General features: G+C 42.2%; 1 protein-coding gene across 2 annotated transcripts in view; it reads right to left on the bottom strand.

The window, feature by feature from the left end:
- Positions 1-17,048, bottom strand: part of LOC6499933 (protein tipE) — a 31,478-nt gene extending 14,430 nt beyond the window's left edge. Inside the window, exons 1-2 of one of the 2 annotated variants that reach the window (XM_044714347.1) lie at positions 16,921-17,048; positions 13,624-15,003 (exon numbers count right to left, since the gene is read on the bottom strand). In XM_044714347.1, coding sequence (XP_044570282.1) covers positions 13,624-14,393 — 770 coding nt within the window. In that variant the 5' untranslated portion in view covers positions 14,394-15,003; positions 16,921-17,048. The remainder of the gene's footprint in view (positions 1-13,623; positions 15,004-16,920) is intronic. The other variant, XM_001953567.4, reaches the window with a different exon arrangement.
- Between the last annotated feature and the right edge of the window lie 748 nt (positions 17,049-17,796).

The following is a 17,796-nucleotide window of genomic DNA, read 5'->3' on the forward strand; positions in this document are numbered from 1 at the left end:
ACTGACCATTTCCGTTCAACCTGGGTCACTTGTGGCAGGCCCCGAACCACCCATTTCCATGGTCTTGTCGGCTTTATATGGTGTATGCATGTGGTGGCAGAGAAATTGAGTTCAAGTGAACTGCCACTCCTAATTGTGGGTGGCAGTAAATACACAGAAAAAAACTTTTTTTTCTAAAAATTAAAAATTTTTTAGAGGTGATATACAAAGCTAAAGGTTTCCTTAGATCATACATGAATCTGAACAGTAATCTGAACAGTAACTGAACAGCATGATATACCTATAAGATATTATTTTTCTCTCTGCATCTCCCTTAATCCTTGAGATTCATTAAGCCAACAACAGCAACAGCAGGAAAACACTGAAAGCAATAAAGGCAACAGCAACAATGTCCATAAACATAGCAAAAGGCAATTCCGATTCGCGTGAAGCTTTGCGAGTCACAAACTTAAGTAGCCAGCTCCCCCAGAAAGGTGACCATTGTGAGCAGGAACTTCATTTCATTCGAGCCACTGCCACTGCCACTGCCACCCACTCGAATAGGCCATACAAATTGATTTTCTCACACCTCTGCTGGCACTCTGGATGTGTATTCCTTTATTCGTTACCATTTTGGCAGCGAAAGTCGAGTAATACAATAAAATCATCCACCAGTTGGCAGTGGAGTTAGTGTTACGGTTTCACGGCATTCGATTCCGACTTTGGCCAGGCGGCACACATGTCAATTATCCTTCCAGGACCTGACAGCTGGCCGTCAGTCTGTAACAAATCAATTAGCCCCAAAAACGCAAGGAGTAAGAAAAGAAGTTTCAGCCTGACACTGACCAGATTGACGTTGGCTTAACTTGACCATTAGCCCTATGGACCTGACAGCCTGAATTCCCGAATTTAATCGCAATAAAAATAAATAATTTTCAATTACAGATGCCGGCTTATAAATTTCAATTACTGTTGTATTTTTCTCGCATGGCTTTCGGCCCCAGGGTCCCCGAGATAATTATAACAAAATATTGATGTAATAAGACAGAGCCAATTTTCACATCTCACGCACAAACATACGAGAAAACACAAACAGAGGCTGACATGCCTTTGTTGTCATGTGCAGTTTTGTCCTTTGAAAGGACGAACTGACTCGATCGATGAGGCTATTTAATTGTTGGCCGGAAAAGCAGCGGATTGGACAATAAAAAGGGTACGCATTGATCCATTAATTATTGACACTTGTCCATGAAGCTCGTCCTTAAAAATTAATCAGCGATGAGACAACAGGAGAGTTCGCTGCTGTGGAAACAATTTTTCGATTCCGTTCGAGTTTACATTTTCAATCTGTACATTCATCATTTTTCCAGCTTCTGTCCGGTTCTGTTCAATTATTTAGGCTCAATGGCGCAAATATTGCAGGCGGTCCGAGCTCTGAGGTCTGAGCACACAGGAAAAGCTACTTAGCGACTTAGCCGTGGACCAAACTGATTCTCGGCCGGGGTGACGACAAATGGCCATTGTGAATTCATGTTGGTTTCGACACGTGCCAACTGTCCGGCAAGGTCAAGAGATTTATGGCCACGTGGGCCGAGCGACGGGCGACGGGTGCCGAGAAAGGAGAGGACACTTTTCGGAGAACTTGTAAAGGCCAATGGTCCTCGGGCTCGTCGACGCTAATCTAATCCCAAAAGGGTTATGGACACGTTCGCTTTACACTGTCACCCAAGGAAAAATATGAATATTTGTATATAGCTTTTGAATTTCTAAGAAACATAGGAAAAGGAAATTTAAATATAAATTTTATATATTTTATCAATCAGTTTTAATCTTATGCCCTTTTATAATAATAATATTATGCCTTTACTTTTTTGTTTTCAAAAATATTACTCAAACGCCATAATGGCCAGAAAGAAAATTGAATAAATTTTTAGTTACTAATGAAATAAAAAGACAAATGAATTCAAAGAATTTAAAATTAAGTTTATCTTCCTTGAAAGCATGCAAATTAATAAATATTACTCATACGCCATGTTGGTTTTTCGGCCTTTTTGGGTTTTAAAATTTTTGTACAAGCGGAGTTGAGATTGGATTACCCAATTAGCATTATTAGTCTCCAATTTATTGAAAACAGTTAAATACGTAAAATGTATACATGATTAGTATTTAATTATTCTGTTTTCATAAAATGCAATTATTTATTGGTTTTTCGGTATTCCATAAATACAATTTAAACAGCAGCCATAAAAATATTTATTGAATATTTTCTCTCTCTGCTGGCCTTGGCAGTAGCAAGAGCTGAAGCCCCTTAATTCATTAGCTCGAGTTTAATATCTGATTAAACTTGGAGTATGCAACAATTAAGCAATCCCTGGATCTCTGTTTTATCTGTGGCCAGTTTTAATTTGCAAACAAGCAAAAGTGCTTGTTTGTTTTTATTAATACTTCCTCGTGATCTGATCATCTCCTCAGCAGGAAGCTGGGACTTATTGCTGGTTTTATTAACCTCAATTAGAGCGTGTGTATATATGTATGTAGTACCATGCCCCCGAGTGGATAGTGGCTGGTGTCTGATGCAATCTGATTGGTTTTCAATTAATTGACAAGCCATCATAATTGATGCTCTGTTCACATGGCCGGGCATTCATCAGTGGCGGCGGAACGACAGGGGCTCGAAATAAACTTATAGCCTGTCAATTCTGGCCACAGTCAAGGGATACTCGTGTATGAACCCTATGACCAGTAAATCGATTTCACATGAGTTACGGCAGGAGAAAGTGTGGGTATTTTTGTATCGGAGATATTATTTATTGCCGGCTTTTGTTTGCCACAGGAATTTTGTGTAATATTTTAAGCGAGTAACTTTTTTAAAAGTTTAAAATATGTGTGTTAAGGACCAAAGGAATTTCGATTCTGAACTTTATTTGTTTAAAGATTTATGATTAGCTTTTATTGAAGTTTTCAAGTTGTTCAGTTGTTTTGTTTTTTGTTTTAAAGTGTCAGGAAGTCCAAGGACATCCTATTACTTTATTTGAAATTGGAGTTAGAAAGCAAAGAGTTCAGACGTCCTAAGGATACATTCTCCCTTCCATTCGCTGTTCATTTGATGGCAATCATAATACTTAAAAATAAACGATAAATTTAAATCAATGGCTCAATAAGAATGATTTAATTGCGTTTTCATTCGACTGGCTGAGCAGGCAGACAGTGTCTGGCGAGCTGTTAAAATTCAAATTAAAAGCCCGAACGTGACCAAAAAGTGAAATTGTGCGGAGTGCTGAGTGGGGAGTGCTTGGAGCGGACTCCTCTCGGGTTTAATAGGCAATTTGCAGTCGTAATCCAAATGCAAGCAGCTGGCAAAAGTCACGCACAGCCTAAGGACACAACAGCAATAACAAAGGGACTTGGCAGCCACAGGACAGTGAAATTATTTTACACATTTAAGGCGATAAACCCGAACCCGAGCCCGGGCACGGGTCTCCGAACAAAACAAATGCAACTGGGCTAAAATATTAGAGGCAAATTCCAGAGCTTAATGGCCAATAAATCGATTTGCTTTCGGCAGCCAGAGCGACGCACTGCAGCCCCCGATTGGGTATTGGCTACCAAATTTCAGGACCACCGAGCTTAAGGACAAAGGACGTGGACGGGGTGAAAGGACCCGCGCTTATCGGCACGCATGCACGCAGCTGGCGGCAATTTGGATACGAAGATAAAACATTTATTGGCCACATAAAACGGGTGAATTTACCAACGGCCACCACACAGCGGCTACATCCGGTCCTGCTTCGTCCTGCTCCTCATCCGGCGCCGGCTGCCGATCCTGCCGGAATATTGAGTTCAATCCGGTTTCGCCTTTTGTAATTTTCCTCTACTGTCACACGCCTATTGAACTCGAACAGCAAATCAATTTTAGTCTCTGCTTTTTTTTTTGTTGCCAACTGGATCTCCATACAACGGTTTGGGTCCACAAATTAGACAAATGATTTTAGACATTTGTCATAATCTGGCAAAAAGGGATTGCCTTTGTCCTGATGTCCAAGGACCTCTTTACCCAAACCTCATTGTCTGTTCTTTTGGGAGCTCATAGAAGAGGAAGTCTATTAAATTCTTTACTCAGAAGTTCTCTTAATATTTGTAAATAATGTATTGGGAATTGAAATTCTTAAATTTATTTAATATAATCTATTAAGTAAATACACTTTTTTTTCAAGAATTCTTAACTTTTGTCAGTATTGTTAGCCTCACTTCCCATTCCATTGACATTGTCCTTTCAAATTTTTCATTTTCAGGGGAAACTTCAAAAGCGACCGACGGAAACTTTTGTTTAAAACGCTTCAGAAACGAGCGAAAAAAGTTTAATTAAATAAATTACAAAATGCTTTGCCAGCGACAACAATTCATTAAAAAGAATAAAAGACAAAGGGAAGCCGGCAGCGTCACCGAAAACAAACAAAAAGTTGAGGCATCCTGGCAGACGAGAGTTGTCGGGATACGTTTTCCAAAGGCTTCAGGACAACGTTCCCGCTCGTCTCGACTCGGCCCGGCCCGGCCCGGCAAATTAAAAGCCAACTGTGAAGGCGCCCATAAATCTCGGCTAGCAGGTGGGTGGGTTAGCATGTGGGTGGGCGGCGGCGGCGGCTGGATGCCGGATGGGTGGTGGGGCAATGGTGGTGCAGTGTCGTTGTGGCTGCTGCATAGACAAAAGGCTGCTGAGCAAAAAAGCGGCCAACCACAATAACTTTTAAGAAATTATTATGTTGTTTTTGTTGCCCTGGCTGTTTGTGGTGCTTCCCTCGTTTTACAGATTGCCGTGGCTATAGTGAACTAGCCTGGCTAAGAAACGATGTCGACTTATTTGCATGTTTGTCAGGGCTGTGGGTTCTTTTTGTGTTCTTTGCTTTTTTTCATGTTGGATGCTTTCGGTTTCCGGCGCGTTGCACTTGGAGCGAGGTCTGACAAAGTTGCCTCTCAGACAAACAATGTGAAATTGCGGGGGCGGTGTCCTTTCAAATTGCGTTGAAAGCTCCCGAGTGCCCCATTTTGATGTTGTTGAGGCACAGAAAAAAAAATAATATTAAGAGGATATCTTAAAAATCAAAAATAGTTTGAGTTTATAGTAGATTTTGCTTGTTTTTTTTTATACTTTTTCATGTTTTTGGTCTAAAAGGCCGTGTTGATCTGTATCCCTAGGTAAGATTTTAATAAATTAAAGATTTTTCTCGGTGTCCTTTTGGGGGTCTCCAATGCGCGTAAAAGGACAGCACCGACAGCCAAAGCCATGGGGTAAAAAAGAGGAGCAAATAGGGAATAAAAAAGAGTCCGCCAGAATAAAAGCTAAAAAAAAAAATATGTGACACGAACAACGGCAAGCGACAACGTTCCGGAACAGAAACGGAAATTGTGAAATATACAAATGTTCGTCTTGTTTAGGTGAGTTACATGCAAACTGGCCGACGACCCATTGCCCCTCATCCCAATGCCCACCACCCACTCCTGATTTTCAGCGGACAAGGGTAAGGAGTGTTTTGTAATAAAAATATATGGATCTGGCCCGGACAACGGCAACATGTCACATTGTTAAGGAAAAAATAAAATAAAATAAAATAAAGACAAGCGGAAACGGAGGACGGCAGGACAGGGACCAGAATGCAGAGCAATCCCAACAATTTGTAGTCAGGCGTTAAACGCTGGAGTATCCGGTGAAACACGCTTATTAAACCGGCAGCATTTAGGCCGAATCGCACTCCACTTGGCCCAGAGGGCTTACAAATTGAGAAGGACAGCAATGCAAACATGGCCAAAAAAACAACCTGATCCTGTAAAGTACAAGAAAATAAAATGAAGAACGCCATTGTTGGCAATTGTTTACAAGTTCTGAAATTTAAAGATTATATTTAAAGATCCTTTATCCTTTTCAAATAATTACAGAAATTATTTGAATGTTTTGAGCTGCTTAGCATTGAATTTCCTTAGGAATTAGTATGTATCTTTCTAATATCGTAACTGCCTAGTTTTAGAAAACTAAAAGATTTGATTTTCTTAACTTTTGCCATCAAATTACCAGCCAAAAGCTAATGCATAGTTTGTGGTCTCCCTCTGGCCTAGAAAGTGGGCAAGGATAACGAACTAATCGATGGCTATTCGGAGCCCTCGGACCACAAGGTCCTGATGGAGGCCCGAAAATATGCCTTTTCTCCATAATTGCCTGTCACTGGCAAGTAACGAAGAATTTCGTAATTAGTTTTGAGCCTCAACTATTTTGTTGAACTTCTTTTTGTGCATCTCTGTATTTTTTTTTTGTTTTTGCGGTTTGCTTTAATTAAATCAAATATCCGTAAGGCTTTGATAATTGGCAGGGACGACCGCAAAAGCTGTCAGAAATCATTGCAAAATATTGGCCATGTACTGGTACTGGTATCGAAAAATGCTAGAAAATGCCGGAAAATGCTGGCAAGAAAATGGCTGCTGGCAACCGGCCAGGAAAACCAGAAAGCAGCCGTTGAGAAGGATTTGTAATTACGAAATTAAAACTGCGACAGCTGAGCCAAAAATGCATGATGGACTGTCCAAAGTAAATGAATGGGGCGGGGGTGGGTGTATTTTTTGGATGGTTGTGTGACTAGGATGGATCGGTGGATGGATGGTTGGACAGATGGATTGGCAGCCGAACAATGTAGGCGGATGGATGATGGATTGGGAGGGATGATGCCGGATGAGTGTGTTGGGGTGGCGTGGGATCAGCATACAGCCTTGGGGTGGGATGAATCCCAGCGCCTGTGGAAGCTGAGCCGCAGTGCTCAGCTCCTGCCGGCATGTCCTGCCACTGACGTATGCGGATGCACCACCAGCACCAGCACCATCGGTAGCAGCAGCAGATGCAGCAGCAGCACCTCCACCACCAGCAACATGACCGACAAAAACACAAACAACAACAAGTGCAACGTGTCGTGACCGAGGCCACGCCCCAGGCATTTCATTGGGTTCTTGAGTGGGGCGGATTGGGAGAGTACACTGGGAGAAAAGGGGCCATATTGAGGAGTAATCTGCTAACGATTTATTGTCTATTAAGGGGGCAGGATGGTTTGAGACTTCAACAAATTTTTTTTTCAGAAATTTTTTATATAATAAAACATTATCTTAGGAATATCCTGTGAAAGTTTCATGTCGATCGGACTAACACTTGCTGAGATACCGATTTTCTATTTTCTTTCTCTCCATATACTTTCCATTGCTTTTAAAACTTTAGACGCGTTTTTCTCAAAACAACTTTTTCAAGTCGGTGCGTAACGTAACTCAAAAAGTAATGCTCGGATCTAAATAAAATTTTGCACACATCTTTAATACAATAAATACTTGCGGATGAACGAACGCTTTTTTTTTTAATTTTTTTTTTTACCATTTTTACGGGCAATAATGGGCGGATTTTTATGTAAAAATGGTACCTCCGGCTTTACAACCGCGCCAAAAATTCAAAATCGCATATTTTTCAAAATGGTTTCGTTCATCCGCACAAGAAACTAATATTTTAAGTAAATAAATTCATTTTTTTTATTTCCGATAACACTGTAAGGCCAGACTTTACGCACCGCAAGAGACCAATTTTTGGAAGCGACTCCGGCCGACTGCCCGTCACGGGATAAATTATAATTATTTCTTAAAAATAAAAATTCCTAGATACTCTCCAAATATAGCCATTAGTCGTGTAAAAAAATTGAATTGATATATTTACTCAAACATAACAAAAAAAAATCGCAAAAATCTGCTCTTTTTCAGCCTCTGAAACCATCCTGCCCCCTTAAAGGGAGGAAAGTTACATTCTTTGATGAAAATATATAATGCACTGTTTCTTCAAGTGTATTATTACTGGGGAATGAGAAAGCAGCAGCGGCAGGTGGTCTCATTGAAATTTGTTGCATTATGCTCAGGATGCTTGCTGGATGTCCTTGCACGCTGCTCACTGCTCGCTGCCTTACTGCCTCACTGCTGCTCTTGATTGTCAACAAAAATTGTTTTGCAGCATGTCCTTGTTGGTGGCAGTGCTGCAGCACTTTGGTTTCAAGTGACTGGCAAAAGGACACGCAGCAGTAATTAAATTTGTGCATTTAAGCTAAACGGAAAGAAATGGGAAGAAAGCAGGATGGGCTACAGGAGGGAGCCAGGACTTCAAATTGAATCTTGTCCTGCGGGCTTCTGGGCCAAATTAGAGTCAGGCCAGGCGACATTGTTGACAATTTAAACCTAAGTAAACACACGTGGTCTTCATATCCTTGGCTCTATCTCCATCCCTATCCCATTACCTACAGGATACATCCTGTGTTCCGAATTTTCTGTCAGTTTTCTTTTTGTTTTCTCCTCCAGCCACATAAACGCACGTAGACACGACTACACTTGAAGACGGCCATAAAGATAAATGTTTTATATACGTGAATTGCTTTGAATAAAAGCTTTGTTTGCCTTGTTTCATGTGCACAAACAAACAAACAAACTAACTAACTAGGGGGGATGCCGCCACCCCCTGCTTAATAATAACTCATACGCCCTGTGGTGCGCGTCGCTCAGCTCGCACTTGAGAGAAAATTTACATTTTGAAGCTTAATTGTGACTGCTAGGAAGGATCTGGAGAAGAGCCCGTTGGGGAATTCCTTAATGTGCAGTTAAAACTTTAAATGTTGTTAATTCAAAGTGTTTTTGTGGTAATCGAGAACGAAACTGAAGGATGCTTTAAATGGCATTTATCCCGCAGCGCCCGTGTGAGTTTAAATTTCTAGGTAATTACAACAGATTTTCTCAATTTCTTTATGGCTGTGCCGTTTCGTTCAGTCCATATGCCCGAACATCCATATCTTTGTTTATACGATGTCCTAACAGTCATATTAAACCAAATGTCCAACCATTAAAAATCGCACGCGTTTCCTTACCAAAACACATATGTGTATGGGTGTGTGGGTGAGTATCTGTGTGAGGGGGTGAGTTCTTGTGTATGTATTTGTGTGCAATTTATTATGAGATCCTTCATCTTAACGGCCCCGCAAGAAAAAAAAAGATGACTGGGCCATAAATTCCTTTTAATAACATATTCAAATTTAGATAATTTCCGACTCTAGTGCAATATTTATGCCTGCATCCTTTAAGGACTCGGCGTCAGATTGAATTGTAGAATGTTTCAAAAGTCTTCCGAATTACGTAGACAGGACTTGAAGTTTGACAAGTCAAGATTTACTTTTTCAGTTCAAGGAAAGCCAATAAAGTCCTGAATTTTCTTCTTATCATCCTGCCAAGTGCCAAGTGTAGTTTCATTTCGGATTCATAGTTGGGGCAAGAACTTCTTTTCGCATTTACGTAAGAATCTTCATGAATATGTATTCCCCAAGGAATGTGTCTATCCTGCCCACCCATCCATCCGACCCTGTTCAGGATACCCATCCATGGATACCCATCCTGCCCACCCATCCATGTTCATGTCCTTGTTATTAATGAAGCATTTGCAACGGCTCCACTAACTTAGCGGACTTTTCCGCAGAACTGGCAATGTTTTGGCCCGGGGGTGTAGGGATTTGGAAGGGATTTACATGAATTGACTGACGACGACTGCCTTCGTTTGCAGCTTCCATTGGAGATGTGATTTTTTCGGTTCGTACAGAGTACAGAGAGAAAATAATGAAATATTAATTGGGGATTAAAAGTGAAAATATTAGAGCTTGAAAGTATTTGCTCCTGTATGCCTGGTGATGCTTTAATTTAATTTTTATGAATTTTTCAACATTATTAGATATATTTTTCAATGTGCAGCTTCTCTATGCGCCCTGCCTTGTAGTCCTGAGGCGGCGATTTGCTCTACCATCTCGTACATATCTCCAATTGCCGATTTCAATGGCAAGAACCGTACAAGAAATGGAAATTTATTGAACAGCATTCATATGCTGCGCATTATTAATATCGATTGGGGGGCGTTGTGGGCGCGGCGCGTCTAAGCCAAGTAGTGGCAAGAAGCGGCAAGTGGGAAAAGGGCAATGGAGATTTTCCATATTCGAGTTTCCCGAGTGACTGAAGGCGCATCCATGGGATCAGAATGGGTGGTTGGGTGTCCGAGATTGAGATAGCATAGACACAGTCATGCACTTTTCTAGATGCCTTCAACACACTGATAAAAAATAGAAGAAAATGTAACAAAAAAAGAGGTCTACAACAATGACGATGGGATTTTTGGTGTGTTGGCATCCCCTAAGATAAAACAGATCCGCTTCTTTGTGCCAGCATTGTTTCCAGCTTGGCATAAAAGGAAAACGTGACACATAGACACACATACAAGAAGGTCCTAGGACACACGACACATTACACAGGACACAGGACGTAGGACGAGGAGCAACATCTGTTTGCAACTAAACGGCCGTTCAGCAATAATCAGGCGGCCTTTGTTGTTGTCATTAGAATGCGGCAGGTTGCCAGAACCCTGAATCCAAATTCCAAATCCCGTCCAGCCCATATGGGTGTTTTTTTTTTGAGAAAACAGAACACGTGACATGTCAGCAGGTGGACCTTTCCCAAAAGGTGCACAACCTTACAATTTGATTTCAGTAGTCCTTTGAATTTCCATGAAATTTGATATATATTTTTGGTTTTCCACCATTGGCTGGCCTCTCAAATTTTCGCCAATAGATCGCAGCAGAAAGGAAAAAACAAAAAAAAATTCGTAAAAAATCATTTAGGAAAATGAAAGACGTGACTTCGTTGCATTCTCAGCTGCTTGGGATGTTCATAAAAGGAGCAAAAAATTGATTTTTCTATAAAAAATAAAATAAAAGAAAGAAAAGCATCACAAAGTGGCACACTCTTTGGCACACACACACTGTAGCATACAAAGAAAAACGCTTCTAGGCAGCCGCAAAAGCAGAAACAGAAGTAGGCCACACTAGGAGCATTTCCCCCATGGCACCCACACTGCTACATGGCCACGCCCCCTTAGCCCACTCTGCCTCCATTGCCGCCTTCCTAACCGCCACTGTTGAACTCTTGTTTGAGCTGCACTTGGTGGGGAAGCGAATGGTGGCCAGGATATAGCAAATCAGAGGATCGGGATCAGGATTGTATATAGCTTAGAATTTTTTGATTAATTTTGATCCTCAATAGCATAATTTTTTATAAACTTGAATTACTATTTAGAGACTTTCTCTATAGAGAGTATTTGCACCTCGGCGATAGTGAGTTTCCTTTGACTGGGTACTTAACTCTTGCCACTTTCTTGGCTACTTAGTTGCAGGGGCCGTTGGCTGGTTTATTGGCTGCGATTTAGTTGCGTTATGGCCAAATGATTGAGTGGCCTAAGAGTGCCACTAATGGGGAGCGTGCCGAGGCATGCCTCTCGACAATGGCAGCAACGTGCGAAAGTTGCACAATTGCTGCCCCATAATCATTATCCAACTGGCACTGCTCCTATTCCGGTTTCCACATCCATTCAAATGCTTTCGAGGACGTATGCGTATTTGATTTTTCTACTTTGCTTTTGTTTTTCTTTTTTTTTTTTGTAATTTTTTGTTTCAAAGAGTTTTCAGTCAAGTGCCGTGTGAATGATATCCTTGCAAATCCTTTGCCAGTTTTAGCGACAGAGACTGAAACAAAAGTCCTTAGAAGAGCGACCGGGGAAAGCATCAGCGAAAGGTAAGCTGATTATGTAACACACACGCACACACACACACTGAGGTGTGAGTGAGACAAGGATAGCCATGTGTGTGTGAGTGTGCATGGCAGATAGCATTAACAAGCGTCGCACGCTGACGCCATTTTGTTTCGCAACTTTTCAACAGCTCTTTTTCAACTGTTTTTATTAGTGATTTCCGTTGAAAACAAGTCCAAAATATGCGCATTAGATACATTTCAACGCCACCTGCCGCTGCCACCGCCACTGCCACCGCCACTGTCATTGCCACTGTCGCTGCCACCAAAATGGATTTTGAAACTAAGAAACTTTTTGTGTTTTTGCAAATATGTTGAGCATGCACCTGCAGCTGTCCGCAGACTTATTTCCACTTATCCGTTATTGTTTTAAGGCTGGCTTACACCGAGAGAAAATAATTTAATCTTGAATAGTCTAGCAGAAAATTACAGAACAAATAAAATTATAGGCAATAACTAGAAAATAAAAAATAAACAAGAACTTCAAGCCCATTCTTTAAATATTGTTTTCAAAGTTTCTACCCCGTTTCTGACCATGTTCTCCTTATACATATATGTTTAAAAGTCAAAAAACTGTAATCCCTTACTTAAATCGACGATCTTTTAAATCAACAAACACACCTCTAGATATCCCTTTCTAGATAATTGATTAGGCCTTTGGGTCGATTCAATCGGAGCCCTGGAGTTCGATAAACCAGGCAGACAATGTAAAACAAAGGGATCCACCGCCCGAAATTGGCCAACTTGCCAGGCTGGCTTGTTAGGCTGGCATGTGAGGAGCAGGCGGGGTAGTCCTGGCAGTCCTGGCCGACCTGACTGCCATGACATTTGAATAATGCACGTACCAAGCGAATGGGGGAGCCGTTCTGCCTCGGCAGAAGCAGACCACCAATTCATTATCGATTGAATCGATGTGCAATGAGAATTGAAAACTGATGGAAATTTCCTCGAAAGCCATGGGCAAAAACAATGGGCACAGATTCGATATGGCCACAATTCAAATGGAACTCAATAAAGATTGGTATTAAAGTCACCAGACGACGGTTGATGGAATGGAGTTCACGTTCAAATCGAATTTTCTGACCAAACTCATTGTTCTTTTGTTATTGTATCTGTAGTAGTTGATGGGGAAATGTAATTGTTATAGAGAACCCCTCGTCCCGGGCAGTCCATTAGCAGTGAATGCCAGATACAACCTCAAACCCCGACGGCACTGTCAACAGCTCAACATATCAATCATACGCAATGTGGTGCGTGTTTGGTGCGTGCTCTAATGCCTCTGGCTCTGCGGTGCACGGTGGCACATACACAGTGGCGACGCCTGGTCTTATAAATAATTTACACCGCATATTACTCCAAAATAACAACAACGAGGTAGCACCAACCGAACACCTACCATATCCACTCCCACCACCACTACCACCACCCGATGACTTTGACACGTTCATATTGCCCCCCGCTTCTTGCCTAATTTTCACACATACACTCTTGCACTCATGTATGTACAAAAAAAAAAAAACTGTCATTAGTGAATTATTTAAGTTACGTTGACGCCAGGAAAGTAAATATCGCAGACAGGAAGGAAGGAAGTCCCTGCCGAGAGAGTTTTGTTAAATTAACTTGCAGGCCAAAACGAAAGAATGTAAACAAAGAAACGAATCACTCTAAATTCAGGACTTTCTGTGTAATCAGGAAGTGGGGGTACAAGGAGCTTAATGGTCATGAAGGTGTTACTTTACAACCAACTATCATAACATATTTGAACAAGTTTGATTTAGAGATTCTAACACTATTTACCACTATAGGCCACAGTGCGTATGAGTAATATTTTTAAAGTTTAAAGAATTCCTTTAGAGATTCGGTTTGTGAAGCATATCAAGTTAAATCTAATCACATTTACACCATCTTATTTGAGCTACATCTTTAAAAATTATTATTTAATAAATCTAAAATATACTTCCTTACACTTACCTTAGATTCTCGATGCGCGGCCTTCGGCACTGTGGCCGATTGCGCCGGTGGCTGCGATCCTTCTTGCAGCGGCAGTCACAATGCATGATGCAGAGGGCGATGGACGAGATGACCGTTATCACAAAGGGCACCGCGAAGAAGTGGATGATCATGGCCACCTGGTCGTCGTGGTTGTAGGAGGTGAGGACCACCGTTTTATTTTTTCGCGAATAGAAGCACGGAAAGATGGCGCCCTCAATGCCGTAATAGCCATTGAAGTCCTTGCAGGTGACAGTGGGCGGATACCCGCATCCCTTTATATTCACCAACAGTGTAGCCTCGCCGGACTGTTCCCAATCCGCCGTATAATTGCTATAATCCGTCATATTCGCCGGTATTGTGATATTCTGTTCAATAAACGTCACATAAATGTGAACGCAGCGATACAGATCGGAGGTGCAGCCCTCGCGACAGGAGCTCCAGGAGCAATTGAATATACCGATCAGATCTTCCCGCCGTGTCGTCGTGCACAGGGTTGGATGTTCGATAAAGTCGTGGCTCAGAGTCGAGATGGCCGGATCGACGTAGAGCGGTACGAGGAAGAGCAGCGAGGCGCCGGCGGTCACCGAGAAGAAGGCCAGTGTCGAGGTGCCATAGAAACGCGCACGTTCCCGCCACGAACGAAAGCGCCGATTGCCATTTTTCTTTTTCGGAGCCAGTTCTCGGATTTTACGTAACCGTAGCTCTTGTTGTTGCTGCTCGAGTAGTAATTCCGAACTGCCACTCCTCATATTATTGTCGGTGCACACAGGGCGCTGCTGCTACTGCTGCTGCTGTTGCTGCTGCTGCTGCTGCGTCTGCTGCTGCTGCTGTTGATGATTGTTGCTGCTGCTGCTGCTTGTCGCGCCGCCGCTGCTGCTGCTGCTGTCTTCGTCGTTGTCGCTGGCTGCGCAGCAGCAGCTGCAACGGCATCAACGCTTTTTGGATGCGTTGCGTCGCCCGCCCGCGGCTGATGCTCTGCTTGGCTCTGCTCCTGGCGTTGCACTTGGCGTTGACAGCGGCAGCGACGCCTACCGCAACATCCAGAGCGGATTGAGGTTATGTACACACGCTTCGGCGCAGGAGCAGGAAGTGTCAGAATTATAGAGAGAGCGGGAGCGAGAGAGTGACAGAGTCCTAGTATGGCAGTAGACAGTTAGATATGACAGTTGGAACAGCTGTTCCTCAAAGAGAATGACAGCTATAGCGAGAGAGTGAGAGAGCTAGAGACAGACAGACAGAGACAGAGAGCGACAGTCAGAGGAAGGCGCGCTCTGGCGTTTTCATTCGCCTTTCGTCTATTGTTTACGCCACAAGTCTATGTTTTCCATTTAGTTTTAGTTTAATTTCTATTTTTAATCACTGAAAATCACAATGAGCAGCGGAGGAGATTAGATTAGGAACGATCTATTAATTTGGATAGGAAATATAAATCAGAAAACTAGGCAACACTTAAGTATCACTTTCTAAACTTTTTATGAGATTTAGTTGAATAGTTGACATTTAGTCTAATTTTTGTTCCTATTTTTTATTTAACTAACTGATATCCCTTTATTTAAACAAACAAATAATAATAAAAACCACATAAAAGTAATCTTCGAAAATAATAACAAATAATAGGTAAGCAAAAATTAAATTTAAAATTTCGAGAGTTTCTTAATTTTTGCGGCTTGCGTGGGTGTCACATTTTTGCTCAAGTCACAGCTGTTGATGTAGGTTAGTTTAAGTCACTCTCATTTTGTCCCCAAAGCTTCCCAAACGAACTAAGGTCCTGAGAGCCTGCTGCCGGTGCTGGCTTTGCAGTCGACGCTGACGGCAATGCCAGCGCCAACGCCAACGTCAACGCCGGCGTAGGCGTTCGCCTGTCTGCTGGTGTCGCCCTAGTGACTGTGTAACCTTTTTGCCTCTGTGTGTTGTGGGTGGAATTATTTATGCTACACATTTTGTGCGGCGGCTTTTCCTTTTTACTTATTATTTTTCAATTTATTTGCATTTTTCGCACAGCAACCAGCAGAACCAGAACCATAGACAGTACCAGTGTCGAGGGAAAAACAATGCCTTGATTTATCGTTAGATTGTCCGATCTACTGAAATTTCTTTGACATCCGTTCACCTTGATAGTCTGTTTGGAAGGAACTCTTATCCTCTACTATGCTAGAAGTTGTTGTTGCTCTGTCTAGTGTTATTGTTGTTGCAACTTCGCGTGACTCTGGCCTTTGGCCAGGTTTTGGACATTAGCGGACCCCATAGTTTCTCGTCCTTTGTTTTTGCTCCGTTTTATTGCTGGTCTGTTTCATTTCATTTCATTTATTTTGCTGTTTTTTTTTTTTTTTTTTTTTTGCCACAGCACGCATTTCACAATTTTCATCATAGACACCCACACACCCACCACCCCCCAAACCCTAACTTTCATCCCTACACGCACACACACACACACTCCCAAGAACACGGATATACTGACAGTTGGTAGGTGAGCTTAACTGTTATTGCTTTAGTGTAGTTGGTATGATTTCATTTTCATGCTTAGCTCGGACAACATGGCGTATGAGTAATGCACATGGCAGGTACATGAACAATTTCGGTATATAAAATATCCAAGACACACTATTTTCGCAATCTTGTGGAATATGTGACACTCTGAGCCGTAAATTTGAAACGACCAGCGAAAACGCCAGGGAAAACTCCTTGAGCGACTGGCATTGCCACGAGACCCAAGAATCAAATATATGGAGAGAAAATAGCTTGAATTTGAAAAAGAAATAATGATAATTTAAGATTGAGGATGTGGTTTTAAAAAGAAAACGGTCTGGCTCAACTTATTTAAAACAAATAAAGACTCTTTTATTAGATTTAAGTTAAATAAATGAATACAACTAACTCAGTATGTATATTTTGGATAAAGAATAAATATATATCTTTTAGATATAGAATACCTCCCCCTAGCCACGCCTATTTCAACAAATTGAGGCTAAAATAGAAACAAAAATGGAAATAAAACATTAAGCTCGAGAGTCTAACAACTAACTTTTGACAGCTGAAATGGCAGCTTCACCCCCTGTATCCTCTAGCCCCTACCGTCTATCCGCTAGATTCCAATCCCCCAAACCTGCAACTTGCAACCCGCTCGGCTCTGCCGGCAGCGCAGTTTGTTGATTTTGTTGCTAACGTTGCTCTGCCTCTGTTGCTTACTGCCTTTTGGCTTATTATTCCTATTTGTATCTGTTTTCAGGATAATGAAAAGGGTGGGTTGGGGCTGCTTCACTTTCACTTGATTTTTACTTTAGAGCAGAGCAATTCTCCTGTGCCCTGGACTTTGGTATTTTCTTCTTTTTTTTTTGCACGATTACGGCACGATATTTGCCACAGAATTGGAATTGGCTAACACCGCCGCTGCCATTGGCGCTGGCTTTTCCGCACGCACACACACACGCACACGCTCAGCGTTCAACGCTCACACACACGGAGGCACAGACAGACAGACAGAATCGAGACGAGGAGCGCGCGCGCTGGGCCCTGACGTGCCTCTCGGAGTGTTTGTCCAAAACTGACGGCGGCGTTGCTCCGGAGTCCAGACCCGGAGTCCCGCATATTCGCCTTCGTGGGGGCGGCGCCACAGCGGGACGCTGACAGCGGCGGTGGCAGCAGCTGCGCCGCCAACTGCTCTGTCGCCTTGGACGCAACTTCGGCCAAATAACGAAGCTTGGCATCCATCGTTAAGGATTCGCGTGTGCGCGCTCTGAGAGGGAATGAGAGAGAGAGAGAGGGTCAGAGCAGTGAAAGGACTAGCAAGCTCCACATTTGTTGGCACAACAAATCTGCACTGCTTGCCAGTCCTGCTCAAATAGAGCAGCCCCCAGAAATATTGAGTATACGCATAGTAAGCCGGCATCATAAAATTTGCCGCCAAGGATTTGAAAAAGCTTTAAAGCTAAAAAATTTCAATTAAACGGTTAAGCTGTTTTATATGAATTTGGTATTTAGATATAATTTAATATAATACCATTAGTTTAGACTAATTAGGACTAGTAATTATAGTCTATGCTTGCCCTCATATGTATGCTACACTTATTTTAACAGCTTTTAGTCAAGACAACAACCGATACAGTAATGGTCCCAGATATTACACCTCGCTTTATCATGTCGCTTTTAATAAGG

Source organism: Drosophila ananassae, chromosome 2L (assembly GCF_017639315.1).
Source record: "Drosophila ananassae strain 14024-0371.13 chromosome 2L, ASM1763931v2, whole genome shotgun sequence".
NCBI classification, from domain to species: domain Eukaryota; kingdom Metazoa; phylum Arthropoda; class Insecta; order Diptera; family Drosophilidae; genus Drosophila; species Drosophila ananassae.